Source organism: Trachurus japonicus, chromosome 8, assembly GCF_045865225.1.
Source record: "Trachurus japonicus isolate A0001 chromosome 8, Traja_1.0".
Taxonomy (NCBI): domain Eukaryota; kingdom Metazoa; phylum Chordata; class Actinopteri; order Carangiformes; family Carangidae; genus Trachurus; species Trachurus japonicus.
In genome coordinates, this window is record NC_140914.1 from 23,429,124 (window position 1) to 23,449,600 (window position 20,477).

Here is a 20,477-nt window from a genome sequence, read left to right on the forward strand (position 1 = left end):
AGACAGGTGGGCTCTCTATCGTTGACGTGAGAACACAGCTTCACCCACTCCTCCCTCCAGCCTGAAGACACCAACTGAGACGACGCAAGGCGCAGAGACACACACACATACATACAGTGGGGACAAAAAGTATTTGATCCCCTGCTGATCTTTGCCCTTATTTCACTTGATCAAATATAAATTAATTTATAACCTTTATATGATGATATTATTTATGGATGTTTTGTTGATATTCTGTCTCTCTCTGTTAAACTAAACTTAACATAAAAACTAAAGACTGGAGACACAGAATCAGCAGGGGATCAAATACATATTTCCTCACTGTACAGACATGAAACAAACACAACAACCTCACAGGACAGACGCAACCAACCCTCCACCCCTGACAGCTCCGTACTAAACACATTCAGATCTACACTCGTAGACAAGAGACATAACATACAACACACTGAAGGCCAACTAACAGTGAAACATAGCGTGCAGGCTAAAATGGACTAGAGCAGTCAATGTGACCAGTCCTATGACTACACTGATTAAGACTATTGGTGATGTTAAAGACTTGTTTAATTACTTAAGACTTTCTAAGGAGCTGTGTAAGACTTTCTTTTTAAGACTTCTTCCCACGCCTGGTCTCATACGTCTTCAGTGAAGCATCCTCTGGAGGGCTGAATGAGTGTGTGTCACTCTGTGGGAGAAAAATAACAAAGATCATACACAAAGTGTAAAAGGAAAAAAAAACATGCTCAGAAAATCTTCTCTTTGTGTGTGTACAGTGGCATGCAAAAGGTCAAAATTTCTGTTAATGTGAACAGTTAAGCAAGTGGAGGATTCAATGATCTCCAAAAGGCATAAAATTAAACATGAAACACTCTTTTGCAATATTTTAAGCAATATCAGTGTATTATTTTAGTTTTCTACAATTTTAGAGTGAAAAGGGGAAACAAAACAGCAGCCTGCAAAGGACGGAAAACCTTGAGCTCTCAGATAACTCTGACCAAGGTATCAGACAAGCGCTGTTTCCTATTTACATGCTGTGATAGTTTCCAACGGGGGGGCTACTAGGTACTAACTATGCAGGGTGGCCAAACCTTTGCTGCGGGTCTTTTTCATTTTCTGTTATTTTGAAAATGTAAAAGATGAAAATTGAAAAAAATTATATTGTTTAAAAATGTCAAGTAAATTAGATAATTTCATCTTCCACTTGCTTTACTGTTCACATTAATACAAAATTTGACCAGGAGTGCCCAAACTTTTGCATGCCTCTATACAGTATATGCCCACCTGCTAGCAATGTGTGTGTGTGACTGCTCCCCCTCTACCCGTCCTGTCCTCCGCTGGAGGGTTTGGTGACCTGGACGATCTCCACCGAGGTGAAGCCCTTCGTGGTCGAGGCTCTGTTCCTGGTCCTCATTTTATTCAGGGCCATCTCCGCCATTTCCGCGCGCTCCTCGGCATCGTCCAGCTCGTGGACCGTCTTCCTGTACTTAGACAGGCTGCTGTTGGCCTGCTCCTCCTGCAGCGGAGAAGTTTGGGTTAGTGTTACACGAACACACACAAACACACACACACACACACACACACACTTTGTGTATGAGGGCGAGCCAGGACAAATATCTGCTGTCTGCTTTTGAGGAATTTACAGTGTCCTCCTTTTTTGATTGACATCATTTTGAATATGCAAGGCTCTAATGGGATTCATGAACCAAGTAATTAAAAGCATCACTACTTTAAGGAGTTGTCAGACTTTTAACTGTACATTGTCCCTTTTAAATAAATTAAAATTGAATTGAATTAACTCTGCCAGAAAGCTAATAATCACATCAAATCCAACAAAGATGTCGAGTTCTTCAAGTTTGTGTTTTTTCTATTACTATGGTAGTGTTGAGCTGCCATATTGCCCTGAGGTGTGTCACTTATTTAGCCAACAATTGCTGATTTTAATGACTTGGAGTTTAGCGTTAGTCTTAGTTTTAACTGTGTGCACCATCAGAAACGGTCATCTGACTGTGTATTTGTAACAGTGAGAACCTGTTAAAGCAGCAGTGAGATTAGAGTCTTAAATCCACTCACAGCGTCCTCTATCTGGCGTTTGTAGCACTTGAGCTTGTTCTGCAGTTTCTCCACCAGCTCTTGCATGCGCTGGTTGGTCTTATGGTCCTCCTCCGTCTGGAAGACCAGCTCCTTGAGTCGGCGCTCTCCCTTGCGGAGGCTTTTCACCGTCTCCACGTGGCGCTTCTGCTCCTGGTCCAGCTCATTCTCCAACTCCTTGATCTAACAGGGTGGGAAATGATACAACATGTGGACGACAGGCCCGTCTGAGATGTTGTTGACTGGATTAACCACCAACTGACTGCTCACCTTGGTTTCCAGTTTCTGGATGGTGCGTTTTCCGGCCTTCAGCGCCTGCTGCTCGGCCTCCTCCAGCTTCAGCATCAGGTCTCTGATGTTCTGCTCGTGGTTCTTCTTGACCTTCTCCAGGTGGGAGCTCCGGTCCTGCTCCTGCCGAAGCTCCTCACACAGTTTCGTTGCCTGAATCACATAAAAATGAGTTTCCTTTTGATCTCAATGTCTCACCAACAGCAGATCAAACTACTAGTCACATCCCTCAAGACCCTCGAATTGTCTTACTCGGACTAAAGCCTGAAGTCATAGAGCGCAGAGCTGCAAATTATTTATTGTAAATCTCATTAACCGCAGCTTTAAAATGTATTATGATCAACTGGTTAAGGGCTGAACCACCTATATATCACCTGTGGATCCAAAGGAATTGGGATATCCATGTAATGGAGTATATAACCTATTCTCTGAGGTTACAAAAGAACATTTCTGTTAAAAGATGGAGCCCTATAATGAAATTACTAATACAATGACAACCATAACACCGCCCACCACCGCCACCTACTCCCATTTTTTCCCTTTTCATTATTTTTATATATTTTTTAAATTATGAATTTAATTATCTACTTTCTTCTGTTTTATTTCTGTCTTTTCTCTCCCATTAACAAGTTGATTATGTATTTTCAGTGTCTATTATGTATTTGTTACTTTCATTACGTCTAATTCTTAACCAAATTTCATAGCTGAATTCCCTTATCTGTGATTAGACAACATGTTTGTACTGAGAACAAAAATGAAAATAAAATAAAAAAGTACCAAGTCATGCAATTCATTTTTTGTAAATTGGTGCTTATGTCATGACATGTTAATGTTTGCTTAATGTTAAAACTTAATGTCTTTTTTTTTAATGTGTATTGTTGCTCACATCAATCACAGCCTTCTTCGCTCTCTCGTCAGCAGCACGAAACTCTGAGATCAGCTCCTCGTTCTCACTGGACACTCGGGTGAGGTCGGCCTCCAGCTTCCTCTTCAGGATGGTCAGACTTTGGTTCTGGTGTGAGAGGAAACAGCAGCAGCAGGGGGGAAAAAAAGGAGAATTAAAAATGCAGTATGTTGGTAATGTAAAACCATAAAAACCAACGACTGCAGCCACTTACATGCATGTTGATCTCACTGAACCTCTCCGTGATGTCCACCAGCTCCTGCTCTATGAGTTTGCGGGCCCTCTCGGACGCCTCCAGGCCTCCTCTCAGCTCCTCCATCTCCCCCTGCATGAGACACAGGCGGCGCTCCTGGAGGCTGTACTTCTCCCTCAGCTCCTCGTGATGACGGGCGTCCTCGTCCATCTGCACCTGCAGATCCTGGATGGAAGGCGAACGAGGGTTATTGCTTTGGTATTCCTCTTAAGTGTTCAATATTCTTATTGATTAAATAAAACTCCTACTTTGATCTGCTGCTGCAGCTTCTTGAGGGTTTTGACCAGCTCGGCGTTGTTCCTGTTAGCATGCTCCAGCTGGATCTCCATCTCGTTCAGGTCTCCTTCCATCTTCTTCTTCATCCTCAGAGCCTCGGCGCGACCTTTGGCCTCTGCCTCCAGACTGGCCTGCAGTGACTCCACTGTACGAGCATGGTTCTTCCTGTAGATAGATGGAGTGTCACGGTTACAAAGATAAGCTCATGTGCAACAGATACAAACCTCCTTTATGTGGATAATAGTGCAGAGGTAATAAATAAGTGATTAACTTAAAGGGATAGTTCACCCAAAATTCAAATTTCACTCATTATCTATTCACCCTCATGTCGACTAGGACTATTTTTGCTTCAATACAAGAGGGACATTACAGACGAGCAGTATGGAGGTATTTGGATGTTTTTTGGTGTGTCTTTTTGGACGAAGAAAAGTGAGCTCCGTTTGCAACCGTCATATGGACAAATACTGCTGCACCGACCACCCCGTAACTCAGAGAAGGCACGGAGGACTCTGAAAATTCTCCCAGCCCTTAGTCGACATGAGGGTGAGTAGATAATGAGAAATTTGAATTTTGGGTGAACTATCCCTTTAAATAAATAAATCTGCAACATATCTCTTTAAGGTGGTGTGTTTATGTTTGAAAATCTAACCTGGTGACTTCAAACTCCTCCTCCTTCTCGTGGATTCGGCGGTCGATGTCGGCCTTGACTTGAGCCAGCTCCAGCTGCACACGCACCAGCTTGCCTTCCTCCACCTGGACACACACATTGACACATTGACAGCTGGTCTCATGAATCCACACAAATGTCCCTGGTTTGCTCCGTCATTATAAAATCCATGTGTCCTCATTTTTCCATCATTCAGTTTTTACTATCTGCTGTTTTTCCTGTCAATGAGAGCGCTCTGCACCTCTAGTGAAGCTTCGGCCTCCTCCAGAGCCAGATGCAGCTCCTCCTTCTCCACCTCCAGTTTCTTCTTGGCCTTCTGCAGCTCGTGGACGCTGCGGCCTCCTTCGCCAAGCTGGTCCACCAGCTCCTTGATCTCCTCTGTGAGGACACGGGACACACGTTAGAACACATTTGTATTCAGGTTTTTATTTCTCAGTATGATCTGTTGTTGAACACACGGCGGTTAGAAGACACCTGACCTGAGAGGGTTTTGTTATCCTTGCGGACGATTTCTATCTGATCCTGGCTCTCCTCGTAGGCCGTCCTCAGCTTGTAGAGCTCCGTCATGTAGGAGCGACTCTCCCTCTGGCTGTTGTCCAGCTCCAGTTGCAGCTCCTCGTTCTTCTGGCTCCACTCGGCCGCCAGCTTATCGAAAACTCGCTGCTTCTTATCCAGAGCTGCTGCGGCCGCGTTGGACTGGTCACACAAACAGAGACAAAATCGTTCTCACACTAAAAGATGTACTTTTACTGCTAGTTTCAAGTTAATTCATTAGTTCTACATTTTTAACTGATTCTTTTTTTACTGATATAGACACTGTTTCATACATGTAGACTGTACATTTCCATGGTAGGGCAATACCGTGTTTTTTTTTTTTTTTCGGTATATTTTTGCCTTTATTTGATAGCACAGTACAGTTGAGAGAGACAGGAAATGGGGAGGCAGAGTGAGGACTGTAGCCTCTGCATATGGGGCGCTTGCTAAACCCACTGCTCCACACGGCACCCCACAATACAGTGTTGACCTGACTTTTGATTTTGACACTTTGATATCATTAGGAAAAAAAACCACAGACATGAGCTGAGAGGTGACACTACATGGGCAATACTGGGAAACTAATAACTGTTGTTATATTGAGTCAAAATACAGTTTCTGGTTTCAGGATACAGTTGGTCAATAGCAAAAACACATATATTAACATGATGGTCATTTATTTTTACATTCAAGTGATTAATTAAGAAATTAGTGGAAAAATAGATTATACTATTAGCATGAACAACTCTGGTGACAGAAATTAGACGGACATACAGACATTAATCTTTCCAGTGTGTGTGTTTGGTCGTACCTTCTCCAGGTCTATGGTGAGGTCCTCCACTTCTCCCTGCAGCCTCTGCTTGATCTTCTCCAAACTGGCAGCTCTGGCCTGAGCCGCCTCCGCCGCCTCCTCGGCCTCCTGGAGACGCACGGCCAGTTTGCGCCTGGAGGAGAGTGGGAGGAGAGAGGAAGAGGCATCCGTGCGATTAAATGAAAAAGTATCAACACTTTTTTTTTTGTGATTTCACATAATAAACAGTTAGGAAAAAAAAAACATAAAATTGCCACTGATTTACACTGAGTTTTTGTTGTTTTTTCCTATTTAACCTACTTGGTCTCCTCCAGCTCCTCGGTGCGGTGGATGGCGTCGGTCTCATACTTGGTCCTCCAGGAGGTCACGTCAGCGTTGAGCTTGGACACGAGGCGCTGCAGCTCCCCGCGGCCTTCTGACTCCTCCTCCAGCTGCTCCTTCAGGAGGGCGAGGTCATGACGGGCGTTGGCCAGGGCCACCACCGCTGTGTTACGGCCCTGCAGAGAAGGAGAGAGGGCGTATCGTCGGTTTTATCAGAGGACAGAGAAAGACTGAGCAACTCTCAACTGAGAAAATGTGAAGAAAATATAATACTAAGGTTAAACCAAGACACGTGTGTGTGTTTTTATAATACCTTGCTCTCCTCATCCACCTGTCTCTTGAGCTCATCGATCTGCGAGGTGAGCGAGGCCTTCAGCCTGGTCACCTGGGTCAACTTACTCTGCACATCCTCCACTTCCCGGCTCAGATCGTTATTTTCCGCTGCACACGCAAAACAAAACAAAAAAAGGATAGAAGACCCAACTCTGCAGATGAACTCTACAGAAGTGTGCATGCGTTTGTGTGTGTGTGTGTGTGCGCACTCACCCGTCAGATGGATCTTGGCTGTGCTCAGCTCAGTCTGAGTTCGCTCCATCTCCGCCAGGCGAGCGTTGGCCTCTGCCAGGTTGTCCTCCAGTTTGTGGGCGTGAGCGTCCGAGTTCATCTGCAAGTGTAAAAACACCCAAAAGCAAAACCAGAATTGAGGAGGAGTTTATATTTTTGTGTGATATGTTTTCTTATTGGGGTTAATCGCACAAGTTCTTCAAATGAATTTAATTTAATTTAATGAAAAAACATCTGATACAGGATACAGATCCTCTACATCAGACTCAAAATAATAACAACATACAGAATTTAAACACATAGTATATACCCATACATAATATCACTTAAATACATATAACAGAATAATCAAAAAAAAAAAATCAAAAAAGAAAAAAGAAAAAAAAGAAACAACAACAGCAACAAAAACAAAAAAATTGCACCTTTGCTCTCTGGGTGGCCTCCATGGTGACGTTGAGGTCTTCGATCTCAGCCTTCATGCTCAGTTTGTCCTTCTCCAGTTTGACCTTCAGCCTGGTCAGGTTCTCCAGCTGCTCGCCCAGCTCTGCCATCGCGTCCGAGTGCTTCTTCCTCAGCGCCGCCGCCGTGGCCTCTGATTGGAGCGCCGCCTCCTCCAGCTCCCGCCTCAGCTTCAGCAGGTCCGTCTCACGCTTCCTGTTCTGCTCGATCTGAAGTGAGAGCGGAGCACGGAGCAGGTGGTGGATGTTACGCAGGGAGAGCTGCTGCCCTCTGGTTGATTGACCTGCTGTCAGAGAAAACACTCACCTGAGCGACGGTGGCTCCTCCCGCCTCTTCCAGCCTATCACTGAGATCCTCCAGGTCACGTGACAGCTCGGCCCTCTGCTTCTCAACCTGTCGGCGAACAGAGAATCAACTTGAATCTTCAACTGCAACATGTCATATGACGCTATGGCTGAAGCTGTTGAAGATATGATGTACCAACCTTGGCCCTCATGGCTCGCTCAGCTTCCAGCTCCTCCTCCAGCTCCTCGATGCGGCCCTGAAGGACAACCGGATGAACAAGTGCTCAAGAATAAACAACATTTGTAATAATTTCAGGGACTACATCTCCAGGGTTTACAGTAATGGAATAAAAGAAACATGGGCTGTTGTGTGTCTAAAGCACAAACCTGATGCTCTTTGAGCTTACGGCCGAGCACGGAGCTGAGAGCTTGTTCATCCTCCAGCTTCGAGTTCATGTTGTTGATCTCAAAATCTCTCCTAGAAGAACAAATACAGAGAGGAGAGGATCAGGAACCACTGTGTGTGTCTGTGTGTGTGTGTGTGTGCATACATGCATGTGTGCTTGTGTGGCTTTTCTTTCTCACTTCTTAATGACCTCCTCCAGGTCCAGCTTTGCGTTCTCCATCTCATTCAGGTTCTCGATGGTCATCTTCAGGTCTCCCTCCGCCTTCCTCCTCGCTTTCTCCACCTCCGCCCTGATCCTCTTCTCCTGCTCCCAGCTGTCCTCCAGCTACACACACACACACACACACACACACACGAATGCTGAGTATATTCAGTGGCGGGTGCAGACACTCTGTTGTGTTCCTATGAAGGTGAAGAGTTTCATACCTCATTCACTTGGGTGTTGAGCTTGCTGTTTGTCTTGGTCAGATGGTTGACTTTGTCTTCCTCTGTTTGGAGATCCTCCACAGTTTTCTGAATACATTTTAAAATAAATCGTCACTATTAAACTATATCTACACTTACATAATAAGAAATATGACTTGATGTGCATGTGTGTGTGTTTGTCTACCTGTTGCAGTTCCTCCAGAGCTCTCTTCTCCTTCTGCAGCTTGACGATGTTGTCGTCCCTCTGGCTCAGGTCGCCTGTCAGAGTTCGCACCCTGAAGTCCAGACCCTAAATGCACCATTGAACAAGAATTCAGTGGTAAACTCTATATAATGCCCAGATGGGTCCAGATCTACACACTGACTAGAAATAGGCACCAAAATAAAAAGAAAACATATATATATACCTGCACAGCTGCTATACTTTTACTTCCTCTCTCCTCAGACTCATCTTCCTCCTCTTTACCTGTTTCTCTTTCTCTGTCTTGGCCAGCGTGGACTCCAGAGACTCCAGGTCTCTCTTCAGCTCATTCAGTTCTCCCTCCAGCTGCCTCCTCTGGCCGTGCAGGGACGCTGTGTTTCCCTCTTCCTCCTCCAGGCGCTCACGCAGGTCCTGAATTCACAGTCTAAGTTATTCACCTCTATTTTTTCTCATTTTGTGTCCTGAATCCATACAACACAGATCATTCATTTAATATTGTCAGTAGTCACCTGAAATCAGTGAAGTGTTAATCTTCCCATGTGTCGGTAACATTCCTTGAAATTAATGTCAGTTGTGCTGCACTGACGCTCTGTGTGTGTTTGTTGCTGTATCACTGCATCCTCACCACCTGCCTAGAGGTGACTGACTGTTATTCACTGTTAAAGGTAAATTACCTGCACTGACTCCTCCAGATGGACCTTTTGGTGCATCAGCTGGGTGCAGCGCTCCTCGGCATCACCCAGCGTGTCCTGCTCCTGCGGGGACACGAGGAGATAAGGTGTGTATATCAAATCAAATCAAATAAACTTTATTGTCCCAACAGGTCAATTCGTCTCGGGCACATAGGCTAGTGCAACAAGACTGCAAGCATGGAATAAAATATACACATAAAGACAACAGTGTTTAAACAGGACAGAACATTGACATCTGTGACATGATTGTCGTAGTTGCTTCACTGCTAAGTCATAATAATAACAGACTAAAAATAAAATAAAAGTTTCATAAAATTGCACTGGCACAACAGGAATAAAAGTTAAAATCAATTTAAAAACTGACATAAATGCAAAGTGCAGTTTGAATGAATTTTTTTTTTTCGAACATGTATAAAAAAAATATGTAACTATTTGTACATACAAAAGAAATAAAAATAAAAATAATAAAAATAAAAATAGAGCCAAGACATAACAAAACACCGCACATTGTTCGAAAAAGGAGTGGGAAGAAGTACAAAACTTTTTAAATTTCCCACCCCTTTTTAACTATTCTTCAGTTTGTAACTACACACAGATATCCTTATAAGTTTGGTACTGCCAGAGAGATACAACAGTATAGTGAGTTTGTAGTGTGTTAATAATCATTTAGCAGAGAATATTCTGGCTTGTGAATAGTTCATTGTCATATGTGCACATCAACTCCGCACCCCAAAAACAATTTCAAGGGACACACTCTGTATGATGCTCTAAATCTGTCAGGCCTCTGGAAACTCAGTTGTCTGCACATGTGCACTTACTGCAGCCAGCGCCAGGGCCAGGTCGCTCTTCTCCTGAGACAGAGTGAACATCTTCCCCTCAAGATCTTTGATCTTGCCCTCCAGCTCCTTGACTTTCTCCACCGCCGCCCTCAGCTCATCCTCCTGGGCCTTGAAGATCTCCTCCTGACGGGCAACCATCAGCAGGGGCTTCACCTAGGGGAGCCGCAAGGCAGAAAATATGATGATGATGATGAAGGTGGTAATGAAGTTAGTTTATCATTTGTCAACAGGAGAAAACTCAGCATTTTACCTTAGTGTAGAGTTTCCACCAGCCCCAGAAACGTAACTGGAGGAATTTCCTCACGTTGCGTTGGATGGCCATCAGTGCGATTCTGCATCACATAAGCACAGAAACACTGTTCACTGCTCACCATTAAAGGAAAAACCTGCTGTGCGCACACACAGACACACACTGACCGTCTGTCCACCATCTTCTTAAACTCGATCCTCATTAGAGTTCCTCTGAGTTGAGCCTGCAGCATAGTTATGATCTTGGCCAGACGCTCGTCTCTCATGTCCTCCAGCTTGGCCAGGACCCCTGCACGGAAAAACACCTGGAGAGGAGGAAACGCAGACAGGTGAGAGAGGGAGGAACAGAAAAAGTAGTTTGTTGTACATATAGAGCTGTAATATACTGACATACTGTATAACTCATACTCTGTTTGCAAAGTACTTCAATTTCACTGTTGAAAATACCTAAAAACCGTACGTAGGTGCATCGTATTAAATGTAATTAGTTACTTTCCAACCCTGGGTATCACTGCCAGTATTAGTGCGTTCATTTGTGTAAATGTGACTCATTACAACTGGGGCCGTACCTTGGTGTGGCCGATGCGGTACTCCATATTATCCAGACCAATAGAACTCAGGATGAGCTCAGAGGCCTTCTTGTTGTCAACGAATCCCTTGGGGATGACGTTGGGGTTGAGGATGTAGTACCTAGGAGACATTCCATAAATGAAGTTATAGAATTTCTCAAAAAACAATCTTAAAAAGTAATGTTTGTTAGGGAGAATCACACTTTCCCAACACAGGGCCACGAAAAGGCCATAAATACACACAGTTTAGCCATCAGATAGAAAACTGAATATACAGCAGAGTTACTGCACAGAATGAAACTAAAGAGATGCTCTAGACAAAACTGATGGGGATCACACCTCTGTTTGAATTCTGGGTACTGTAGTCTGTTGGGGAATCCTTTCCTGCAGATGCGGATGCCTTCTAGTACACCATTACAGGCTAACTGGTGCAGGATCAGATGGTTATCTGTCACAGCTATAGAGAATGAGACAGAGAGGGGCGGGGGCGGTTATTGTCAAGGCCAAACATTTCCAGCTGATAGTAAATATTTCATCAAGGTCTCAAATAGAATACATCTACATAGTTAAACATATTTCTCTGTTTGAAATACACTGTGTTTGTGCCATGAAACCAGAATTTAAACATCACACACACACACTCTTCACACACTGACCTGACTTCTTGAACTCATTGGGCACGATGCAGCGGACAAAGTGAGGAGCAGTGCTTCGCAGGGTGCTCATCAGCTTATTCAGTTGTTCCTGTTGAGAACGGACTCTGTGAGTTTGTGAGCTTACTGTGAGATCCACCTCAGCATTTGGTTTTAAACGTATGTTTGAGTGCATTAGTGATTTTGTTTTGCTTTGAATATGGAATGATGGAGAAGTGAATAAGAGGTGGGAACTGAAAAGCTCAGCTTCCTCCTGCTCCTTTTTGAGCATATATTGTTTATGGATTTGAATATTGGTCTTGTTTTGTGGGACACTATAACACGTGTTATTTATTTTATATGTCTTTTCTTTTTCTCTTTTTTTTAATGTTCGAAACAAAGAACAATCAATCAATCTGTGCACACATAAGCGATCCAGTGTGAGTTACCCTGTAGAAGTTGGAGACGGTCTGGAAGGACGAGCCTTTCTTCTGCTTCTTGGTTCCTGCAGCGGCCTCCTCCTCTTTGAAGAGCAGAGCCAGCAGCTGCATGGAGGACTTCTGGAAGAGCCCCACGACCGTCTCATTCAGAGGGTCTTTGTTCTTCTCCAGCCAACCAGAAATGTTGTAACCCACCTGTGAAAAGTACAAACAGCTTGACTGATGCCATGTAATTCATGTTCATCATGACTTTGTCAACAATATCAGCTGTGACCTACCAGCCCCTAACATCTGCCATTACATTAAATGATCTGACAACAACAACGGAGTACTCACAGTGCCAGCATAGTGCACCAGTTCAAAGTGGGCCTCGACTCCTTTCTTCCCCCCTTTTGGCTTGAGGAAGTTGGACGACTTGCCCTGGTGGTTGTCATACAGAGCTGCTTTGAAGGTCGCATCTGTCGCCTTTGGAAACACACACTGTTCCTCCAGGATTGAGAAAATCCCCATGGGCTGGAGAGGAGGTAAAGAGACAAGTAATGAGATACAGTCTATGCAACATAAAATATACTGTATCCATGTTCTTTATGTTCACAGTGTATTTGTGAGCGCCCTACCCTTTCCAGCAGGTCGATACAGGCCTGCAGGTCCAGGCCAAAGTCAATGAAGACCCAGTCGATGCCCTCCTTCTTGTACTCTTCTTGCTCCAGCACAAACATGTGGTGGTTGAAGAACTGCTGCAGCTTCTCGTTGGTGAAGTTGATGCACAGTTGTTCAAAGCTGTTCAACTGGAGATTAAAAAAAGGCAAAGATGAAAAGGTTTTTATCATGAGATGTAACCTAGCACCTAGTCCATCTGCATCATTCTCACCTCAAAGATCTCAAACCCAGCGATGTCCAGCACTCCTATGAAGTACTGCCGCTGCATCTTGGTGTCCAGGGTCTTGTTGATGCGGGTCACCATCCACTTGAACATCCGGTCGTAGATGGCTTTTGCCAGAGCACCGATGGAGTAGACACACTGGTCCTGGTTCTGACCTGAGTTGAAATATTGCATTTTGGCTACCGGTAAATGCATTGTTCCCACTTGTTGAACACTCATGTCTTGAATCATCTAAATAACATCCTTGAAATACCTTTGGTCACAAACTCATTGCCAACCTTGACCCTGGGACGTGTTACGCCCTTCTGCAGCTCCCCAGAGTTGATGCCGATGAGGTGAGCGACTTTGTCGGCCACTTTAGAAAAGGAATAAGAGAGTGGACGAGGATTTAATAAGATTATTTGAACAGTGTCTTTCAACACAAAGTGGGGCACAGAAAATAGGACTGAGATTAATGGAAGGAAGAAACAATATGGAGTCAGAAAATATGAGCTGGGACACAAGAATGAAAGACAAATATCAAATGTAACAAGATAGAGAACTGGGCCAGAAGGACAGAAAAAGAAAAAAGGGTAGCTTGGTGTAGAAAAAGAGAGAGGTGGGCTTTTTATACCCTCAGTGGAATCCACATCAGCTTGTTCCTCTCTGGGTTTCTGTTTGAACTTCATGTTGCCAAAGTGCATTATGCCTCCGGTCAGCTTGTACACACTCATCTTCTCCTCAGGAGTGAAGCCCAGGACATCAAAGGCTTCCTGTGTACACACAAGCATAGAGAGGGAAAAAAAGAAGAGATAACTGGTTATGCACACCAACGCAACACAAAGAGACACAACAGCACCATCAGCAGGCTGATGAATTTATATGGCAAGATTTCTAATTGTAAGAGCTTCAGTTTTTTATTACAACTTGAACATCAAAGCTCAGCATGAAAAACTCAGAGAGGCTGTGAATCCAAACATGAGAGAGAACAAGAGTTGACCCACATCAGTGAGCAGCAGCTCCTCTCCATCGTCCATGTTGTCCACCACTGTGACTCCCTGACAGACCCACACATACTGTTTGGGGTCTGGGTTCAGAAGCAGAGCCCCTGCAAAACAAAGCATTTAACATAGGGCTGGGTATTGCCAAGGACCTCACGATACGATACGCATCACGATACTTGAGTCACGATACGATACGATACGATATTGCGATATCCAAATTTTTGCGATATATCGCGATATATTGCGATATTCTACGATATTCTACATAGTTCACTGAAAAATGTAAAAGGCATTATGCATCTTAAAATCCGAGTTGTATGTACATCAGACGATAGTGATAATTCATGGGACAAACTGAGTCAAAACAATGTAATTCAAATTATCCATGCCATTTTATACAAGTGCAAGTTACAACAACATATTTCAATTGGATTTAGGTCTGAAACATGATTTATTATTTGAAAAAAAAATTGAAAAAAAAAAATTTTTTTTGAATTTTTTTTTTTTTTGAAAACAAAAAATCGATATTTAAATATTGAATATCGATATCGTATCGCGGTATAACGTATCACGATATATTGCCATATCGATATTTTTGCCCACCCCTAATTTAACATCATGATTTAATTAGGTAAATTAACATTTAATCAACGGCACCGTAAAATCTTTTTTTTTTCCTTCTTTATTTGAGGTCATTTTAAACTGGCCATTATTGGACTTAATTACCCTACGTTACTTCCTCTGCACGATATATTCATTATTTAGGTGAGTTTAAATTAGCTCTCTCTTTTACTTCTGACACCTACCTAAACTTTTAGCTAACTATCAAATTGAGTTTGAGTTTATTTATTTAGCACACAAATTTCAATGGTGCAAGGAGGGAACGAAGCCGGTTGGCTTGTACATAGGTTCCACCCCTATAAATTCTATCAAAAATCTAAAAAGAAATCTCTAAATCACAACACTTGGTGTTGCAGCTGACACAATTTATATATATGTTTTCAATATCTTACAACTAGGGAACATTGCTTCTCTGGATTTCACCAGACTGTGCTATGTTTAACAGCACTGCCTCGTTCAGTCACATTTTGGAACAGCCATGTGTGTCTTTTTGATCTATTATACAACATCCTTTAACAATTTATTACCTTGGACACATGCAGATGTGTGAGACTATCCCTGGTGTTAGAAAGAGAGGGGAAGTTCTTCAACTCTAAGCAATTTCATAAAGCCAATGTTAAAACAATGAGCAGTGAAAAGAACTCTACTTTGTTATTCCTGTTTACATTAACTCAACTTAACAGTGTTTCAGTATTAACCAGTGACAGTGCAGCTTCATGTCTCTCACCCATGAGCTCCGGCTTCTTTCCAGAGAGGAGCTGGTAGAAGATGTGGTATCCTCTCTCAGCGGCCTGCTGGGAAATCACTCTTGATTTCTCCAGCAGATCTGAAGCAAAAGAAAACACCCGAGACACACATTATGAGGATCCTCTTGTCTTAATTATTTTCGCATTACTGCTATTTTTCTATTTTTCTACAGAATAACATCTATAGTTCATGAAATATAACACATATAAGCTAAGCGCTTGCAAAATAAATGTACTCACAGGTCTCAATATCAGCACCGGCCAGCTTAGCTGTCGGCCCAAAGTGGATGCGAATGAATTTTCCCTTAAAATGCAGATACATGGATCACCATTAATTTGATGATGTTGTGTTCATATGTTTGAACATTTTTTGTGTCCTCTAATGATGTTTACTGTAACATGATCACATATTGTCCTTACGAAGCGTGAGGAGTTGTTGTTCCTGATGGTCTTGGCGTTCCCAAATGCCTCCAGCACTGGGTTAGCCTGAATGATCTGGTCCTCCAGAGACCCCTGAGAGGAGAGGAGAGGAGAGGAGAGGAGAGGAGAGGAGAGGAGAGGAGAGGAGAGGAGAGGAGAGGAGAGGAGAGGAGAGGAGAGGAGAGGAGAGGAGAGGAGAGGAGAGGAGAGGAGAGGAGAGGAGAGGGGAGGAGAGGAGAGGAGAGGAGAGGAGAGGGGAGGAGAGGAGAGGAGAGGGGAGGGGAGGAGAGGAGAGGAGAGGGGAGGAGGAGAGGAGAGGAGAGGAGAGGAGAGGAGAGGGAGAGGAGAGGAGAGGAGAGGGAGAGGAGAGGGGAGAGGAGAGGAGAGGAGAGGAGAGGAGAGGAGAGGAGAGGAGAGGAGAGGAGAGGAGAGGAGGAGAGGAGAGGAGAGGAGAGGAGAGGAGAGGAGAGGAGAGGAGAGGAGAGAGGAGAGGAGAGGGGAGGGGAGGGGAGGGGAGGAGAGGGGAGAGGAGAGGAGAGGAGAGGAGAGGAGAGGAGAGGAGAGGAGAGGAGAGGAGAGGAGAGGAGAGGAGAGGAGAGGAGAGGAGAGGAGAGGAGAGGAGAGGAGAGGAGAGGAGAGGAGAGGAGAGGAGAGTTTACATGATTTATGCCATACAACAAAAGCAACATATGAATGCATGGCTCTGCACAAACACACACTTGCCTTAGAGTCTGAGACTTTGCACCCAGAGGCTCCAACATTGGCAAAGTACTGGATGACCTTCTTAGTGTTCTCAGTCTTGCCAGCACCAGATTCTCCACTGGAGGAAAGACGCCAATAAGGATTTAAATAATATTGAGACATGAAGACCACATGGTGGGCTATACATCATTTTGGGGGGAGGGCTCTAGCTTAGAAACCAAAAAAAAAACAAAAAACATCTGATGCCCTTACGTGATCAGCATAGACTGGTTCTCATGCTCTGCGACGTCAGGAGACACGAAGGAGACGTGAGAGGGGAGAAACAGAGAGAGTGTGAGTGAGGCGAACATAATTACTGCTGATTTCCCTCTGAGCAGATCAGAGGGCTGCTGACGCTCCCTGTCAGCAGTACCAACAACACAGACAGCTGTCAGCTCTCCCCTGATGCCACATAATGGCTGCAAAGTATTCCTCTACTCCCTCAACAAATCACTGCACGCCACAGTGATTACACACCTCCAACAACTGCCCCGCTCCCTCTTTCCACTTATAACCGTGTAATGACTTTCTAGCAACTCATCTCATGGGGGCATATCCCAAATTACTACATAGCATTTGCATGCTTACCTCCCTTGTTTGCCAGCTTCACCCCCCCTCCCCTCACCCATCAATGACCTTTTGATTGATGATTAAAATTTCTTCCTTCCCTTTACTCTCCAAAAAGCGTCTCTCTGTCTCTCTCCCTGTGTCATTTTTTCCCCACATCTGATATTTTACTCTCACCCATCAGCATGTCGTGGTAAGCGTTGTCAGAGATGGAGAAGAGGTGAGGAGGAACTTCGTTGCGTTTCTTCCCCTTGTATATCTGGGCCACTTTAGCGCCGTAGATGGGCAACCATTTGTACGGGTTGATCGTCACACAGAAGAGGCCTGAGTAGGTCTAGAAGAGAGAAATAAAAGGGCTTGAGGGTAGCAGCAGAGTAATGTAGTCAATGCACTTGCAGTAAAGTGGCCACACATTAAGTTTTTTCCCTTTATGTTTCCTGCCCTCCCTGTTTATTCTATAGAGAAATGTCTGGTGCATTTTAAGGGAAAAGTCCAGTTCTGAGCAAACATTTAGAGATTGATCACAATTCATTTAAGCCTGCCCAGATGTTTGCCTCAGCCCAGCATGCATTTTAAAAGGGTAATCCATCCCTTACTTTAGTATTTCATTTCAACAGAGTTGGGAAAACGCTGTAGAGGCCAGAAAACCCCTGAGAGTTTCCATCCACAGGTTGGGTAAAGCTCAAAAAAACACTGAAACCTACATGTCCCATAATGCAAGAATGTCTTGGGTTGAAATAACGCTAATGAAAGTTTCTCCATAGCCACATTACGTTGTTGGCTGTATTATATTTTCATGTCAGTAAGTGCTATATAATATCAACCTGATAAATCTAAATTCTACACCTGTGGTCAGTAACAGGCTTACATAGATCCTCATGCTGACGTAACGGCTGCGCAGGTTTTCCATAACGCTGGCCTCGTTGAGGAACGTGAGGTTGGCCATGTCGCTGGCCTGGTAGAACTTAGGAGGGTTCATCTGCTGGACATCGTCCTTCTTCACAGTCACAGTCTGATCAGAAATAAAATATTCAATCAGTCACTATGTCTAATCAAATATGCTTAAATGCACAGGTTCAGTCTTTGTCTTACTGTGTTCTTGGTGGTTTTGATGGTGACTTTGTCCCCATCTTCAGACTGGATCTCCCCAGCAACAAAAGCCTCCTTCTCATCTTTGACCCAGCAGGAGCGCTTGATGTCGTATGGTTTATTCATAGCATCCAGCCGCTCCTTCTCTGAGGGAACCAGGAACGGCATGGGGTCCACATCGTCCCCACACTCCCCTTTATATCCACCCGGCATGGCTGCTGTTGCTGCTGCTGCCACCAACACACACCAACTGACCAACTCACTTACCAACCAGCTGCTGCAGAGACAGGCTGAAAAAGAAAGAGACAGAAAGTGTGAATAAAGTTGTTAAATCGAGTGAGAGGACGGACAGTGATGATACTCACCAACGCAGGAGGGAGAGGAGGAGAATGGGTGTGTGTGTCCAGGCCATGGTGTTTTATATCAGACCTTCTCCTTCCTGATATGGTCACAACTCTAAAACCAGCCATCACCCTGAGGTCTCATCCCTCCGATCTGCCTGGCAGCGCAGGATCTGGGAATTCTTCAATCTACCTCTTTCCATTTAGGGTTTCCCTGGAAAGCCATCACTCAGGCTGAAACCATCTCCTTTCCTCACCCCAGCTATCTTCTCCGTCCCTCCGCTCTTCCACACCTTAATTTTCATCCCACCGTGCCGCTGCTCTAAAACATCAATTGCTCTCTCTTCGTGCGCCTGATGGGATTTGGGATGAGTAAGGCATCTTAAATTAAAAGTGTGACACAGAAGCAGAGTGGGCAATTTGTCTCCTCGTTTATATATTTTTTTGCATTCTTAGAGTAATTTCATAATATTGCTCTACAGGCTGCCCAGACCCCGTTTATTATTGTGAATAAATCAATATGTTTTATACTCACAAAATCTTTTATCTTTACATAGCCTCTTGTGGACTGAACAGGACAGGGTAGAAACATCAACAGGCTTGTGAGACAGAGCTGAATTTGGGTAAAGTCCATCTGTGAGAAGGCTGAGTCAGGTTTAGATGAAGTGAATGAACTCACAGATGATGATGAGGAGACAATTCTTGTCTCCACCAAAGACTGCTGAGGCACTGTCACAGAGTCTTCACTTTTCTCAAAGCCGCTGCTGCAGTGCTAGGAAAAACACAGTCACATCCTTTAAGTACAACAATGTAAAAAACAAAACAAATTTTATTCATAATATTACTTCATTATTAGTGAATGGACTTAATACAAAAATAAAAGTAGGCTAGTTGTTATGCAAAAGAAATTACCACTGTCATAGATTTTTGTATATTACTACCATATTATTATTATGTAGTATACTATTAATACTGACATATCAGTGTCTGTTGCATTGAAAGCTGCTCACAGTGAAACATTAAAGTGTTTTATGAATATTTCACCAGTAAAGGCCTGTATTTAGTAAGACAGTCATCTCAATAATAAATATTTGAGAGATGCTTATAGATTTGTGTACTGGCTCACAAGCCTATACGTTTGGAAAATGCCATATAAGCTTCAACATATTGTACTTTATTAGACTGCCATTGATGTCAATTTGAATCTATAAATAATTAGTGACGATGATGGGGAAATAATTACAGTGGAGCAAAATATAGTTTTTCTCTTTGAAATGAAGTGACAGTTTCAAAATAGCATCATCTAAAGATATTCAAATAAAATAACTCAACACTGTATGTGAATACAGCTCTCTCAACTACTCAACTTTGTCTTGATATTATCCAGAGAGAAGATTCCTCAGAACTGAAGCAGCTGTTGCCTCTGTTCCCCAGAGGGGGCACTGAGACACAGACTGACACTAATCACACACACAAACACACATTTTCTGGCATTACACAGATTTTGAGAGCAAATGGCACACGTTCACTGTATGTGAAATCTATGTCCTCTTTGTCCTCTCTTCTTCCCCCTCTCTCAGCCTAATGAAACTTCTCAGTTTCCCGTCTTCTCTGTTTTCTTCTTTTATCTAAATATTAGCATGAGGAGGGGGGGGGAGACCCTTATTTCACAACCCAATGGGATTTCCCAACTGTTCTGCACAAATAATAATGACTTCATTAACTGTGTGTGTGTGCATGCGTGTGTGTGTGTGTTCCCAGAGGCAGCCTATAACCAAGTTAGTCTATGACTGGAATTATTTAAGTAGCTGTGAACACACTCAGCTGGTCTCAGGGGCTCTTTGAGTGACACACACACACACACACACACACACACCACATAGACAAGTGCACGCACACACACGTTTTTGTCTAGTTGTGCACACATACACACAAACACAGAGACATAATCACATAATCATGCTAACAGCTGTACACGGCCGTTTTGGAGGGATAAACTAATTTGTGTATAAGAGTTTTGTGTGTGTGTGTGTGTGTGGGTGGGGGGGGTGCCACCTGTGGAGTGTTGACATAGTTAAACATACAAATACATACAAACACAAGTGGGAACTGCACAGATGTAGCGCAGTTGGGGCAGAAAAAATGGGAAGAAGACACTGAGAGGAGAGATGGGTTAAAAGAA

The 20,477-nt window shown here is 43.7% G+C and overlaps 1 protein-coding gene across 1 annotated transcript; it reads right to left on the reverse strand.

The window, feature by feature from the left end:
• On the reverse strand, positions 1–18,237 carry LOC146983275 (myosin-16-like). Its single transcript, XM_085784776.1, has 44 exons — positions 17,958–18,237; positions 17,734–17,877; positions 17,043–17,199; positions 16,512–16,539; positions 16,281–16,377; positions 15,558–15,650; positions 15,378–15,441; positions 15,119–15,217; positions 13,771–13,874; positions 13,401–13,539; positions 13,041–13,142; positions 12,776–12,942; positions 12,522–12,692; positions 12,241–12,417; positions 11,914–12,099; positions 11,489–11,576; positions 11,172–11,289; positions 10,833–10,953; positions 10,432–10,568; positions 10,265–10,346; positions 9,994–10,167; positions 9,158–9,238; positions 8,748–8,894; positions 8,466–8,570; positions 8,282–8,368; positions 8,035–8,180; positions 7,837–7,927; positions 7,650–7,706; positions 7,472–7,558; positions 7,129–7,374; positions 6,689–6,806; positions 6,456–6,583; positions 6,122–6,318; positions 5,822–5,954; positions 4,956–5,172; positions 4,718–4,854; positions 4,459–4,562; positions 3,782–3,974; positions 3,495–3,698; positions 3,263–3,388; positions 2,359–2,529; positions 2,071–2,271; positions 1,282–1,513; positions 1–685 (listed from the first exon to the last, which is right to left on the reverse strand). The coding sequence occupies exons 1-43, from the start codon at positions 18,165–18,167 to the stop codon at positions 1,316–1,318; spliced, it is 5,832 nt and encodes a 1,943-aa protein (XP_085640902.1). The 5' UTR covers positions 18,168–18,237; the 3' UTR covers positions 1–685; positions 1,282–1,315.
• Between the last annotated feature and the right edge of the window lie 2,240 nt (positions 18,238–20,477).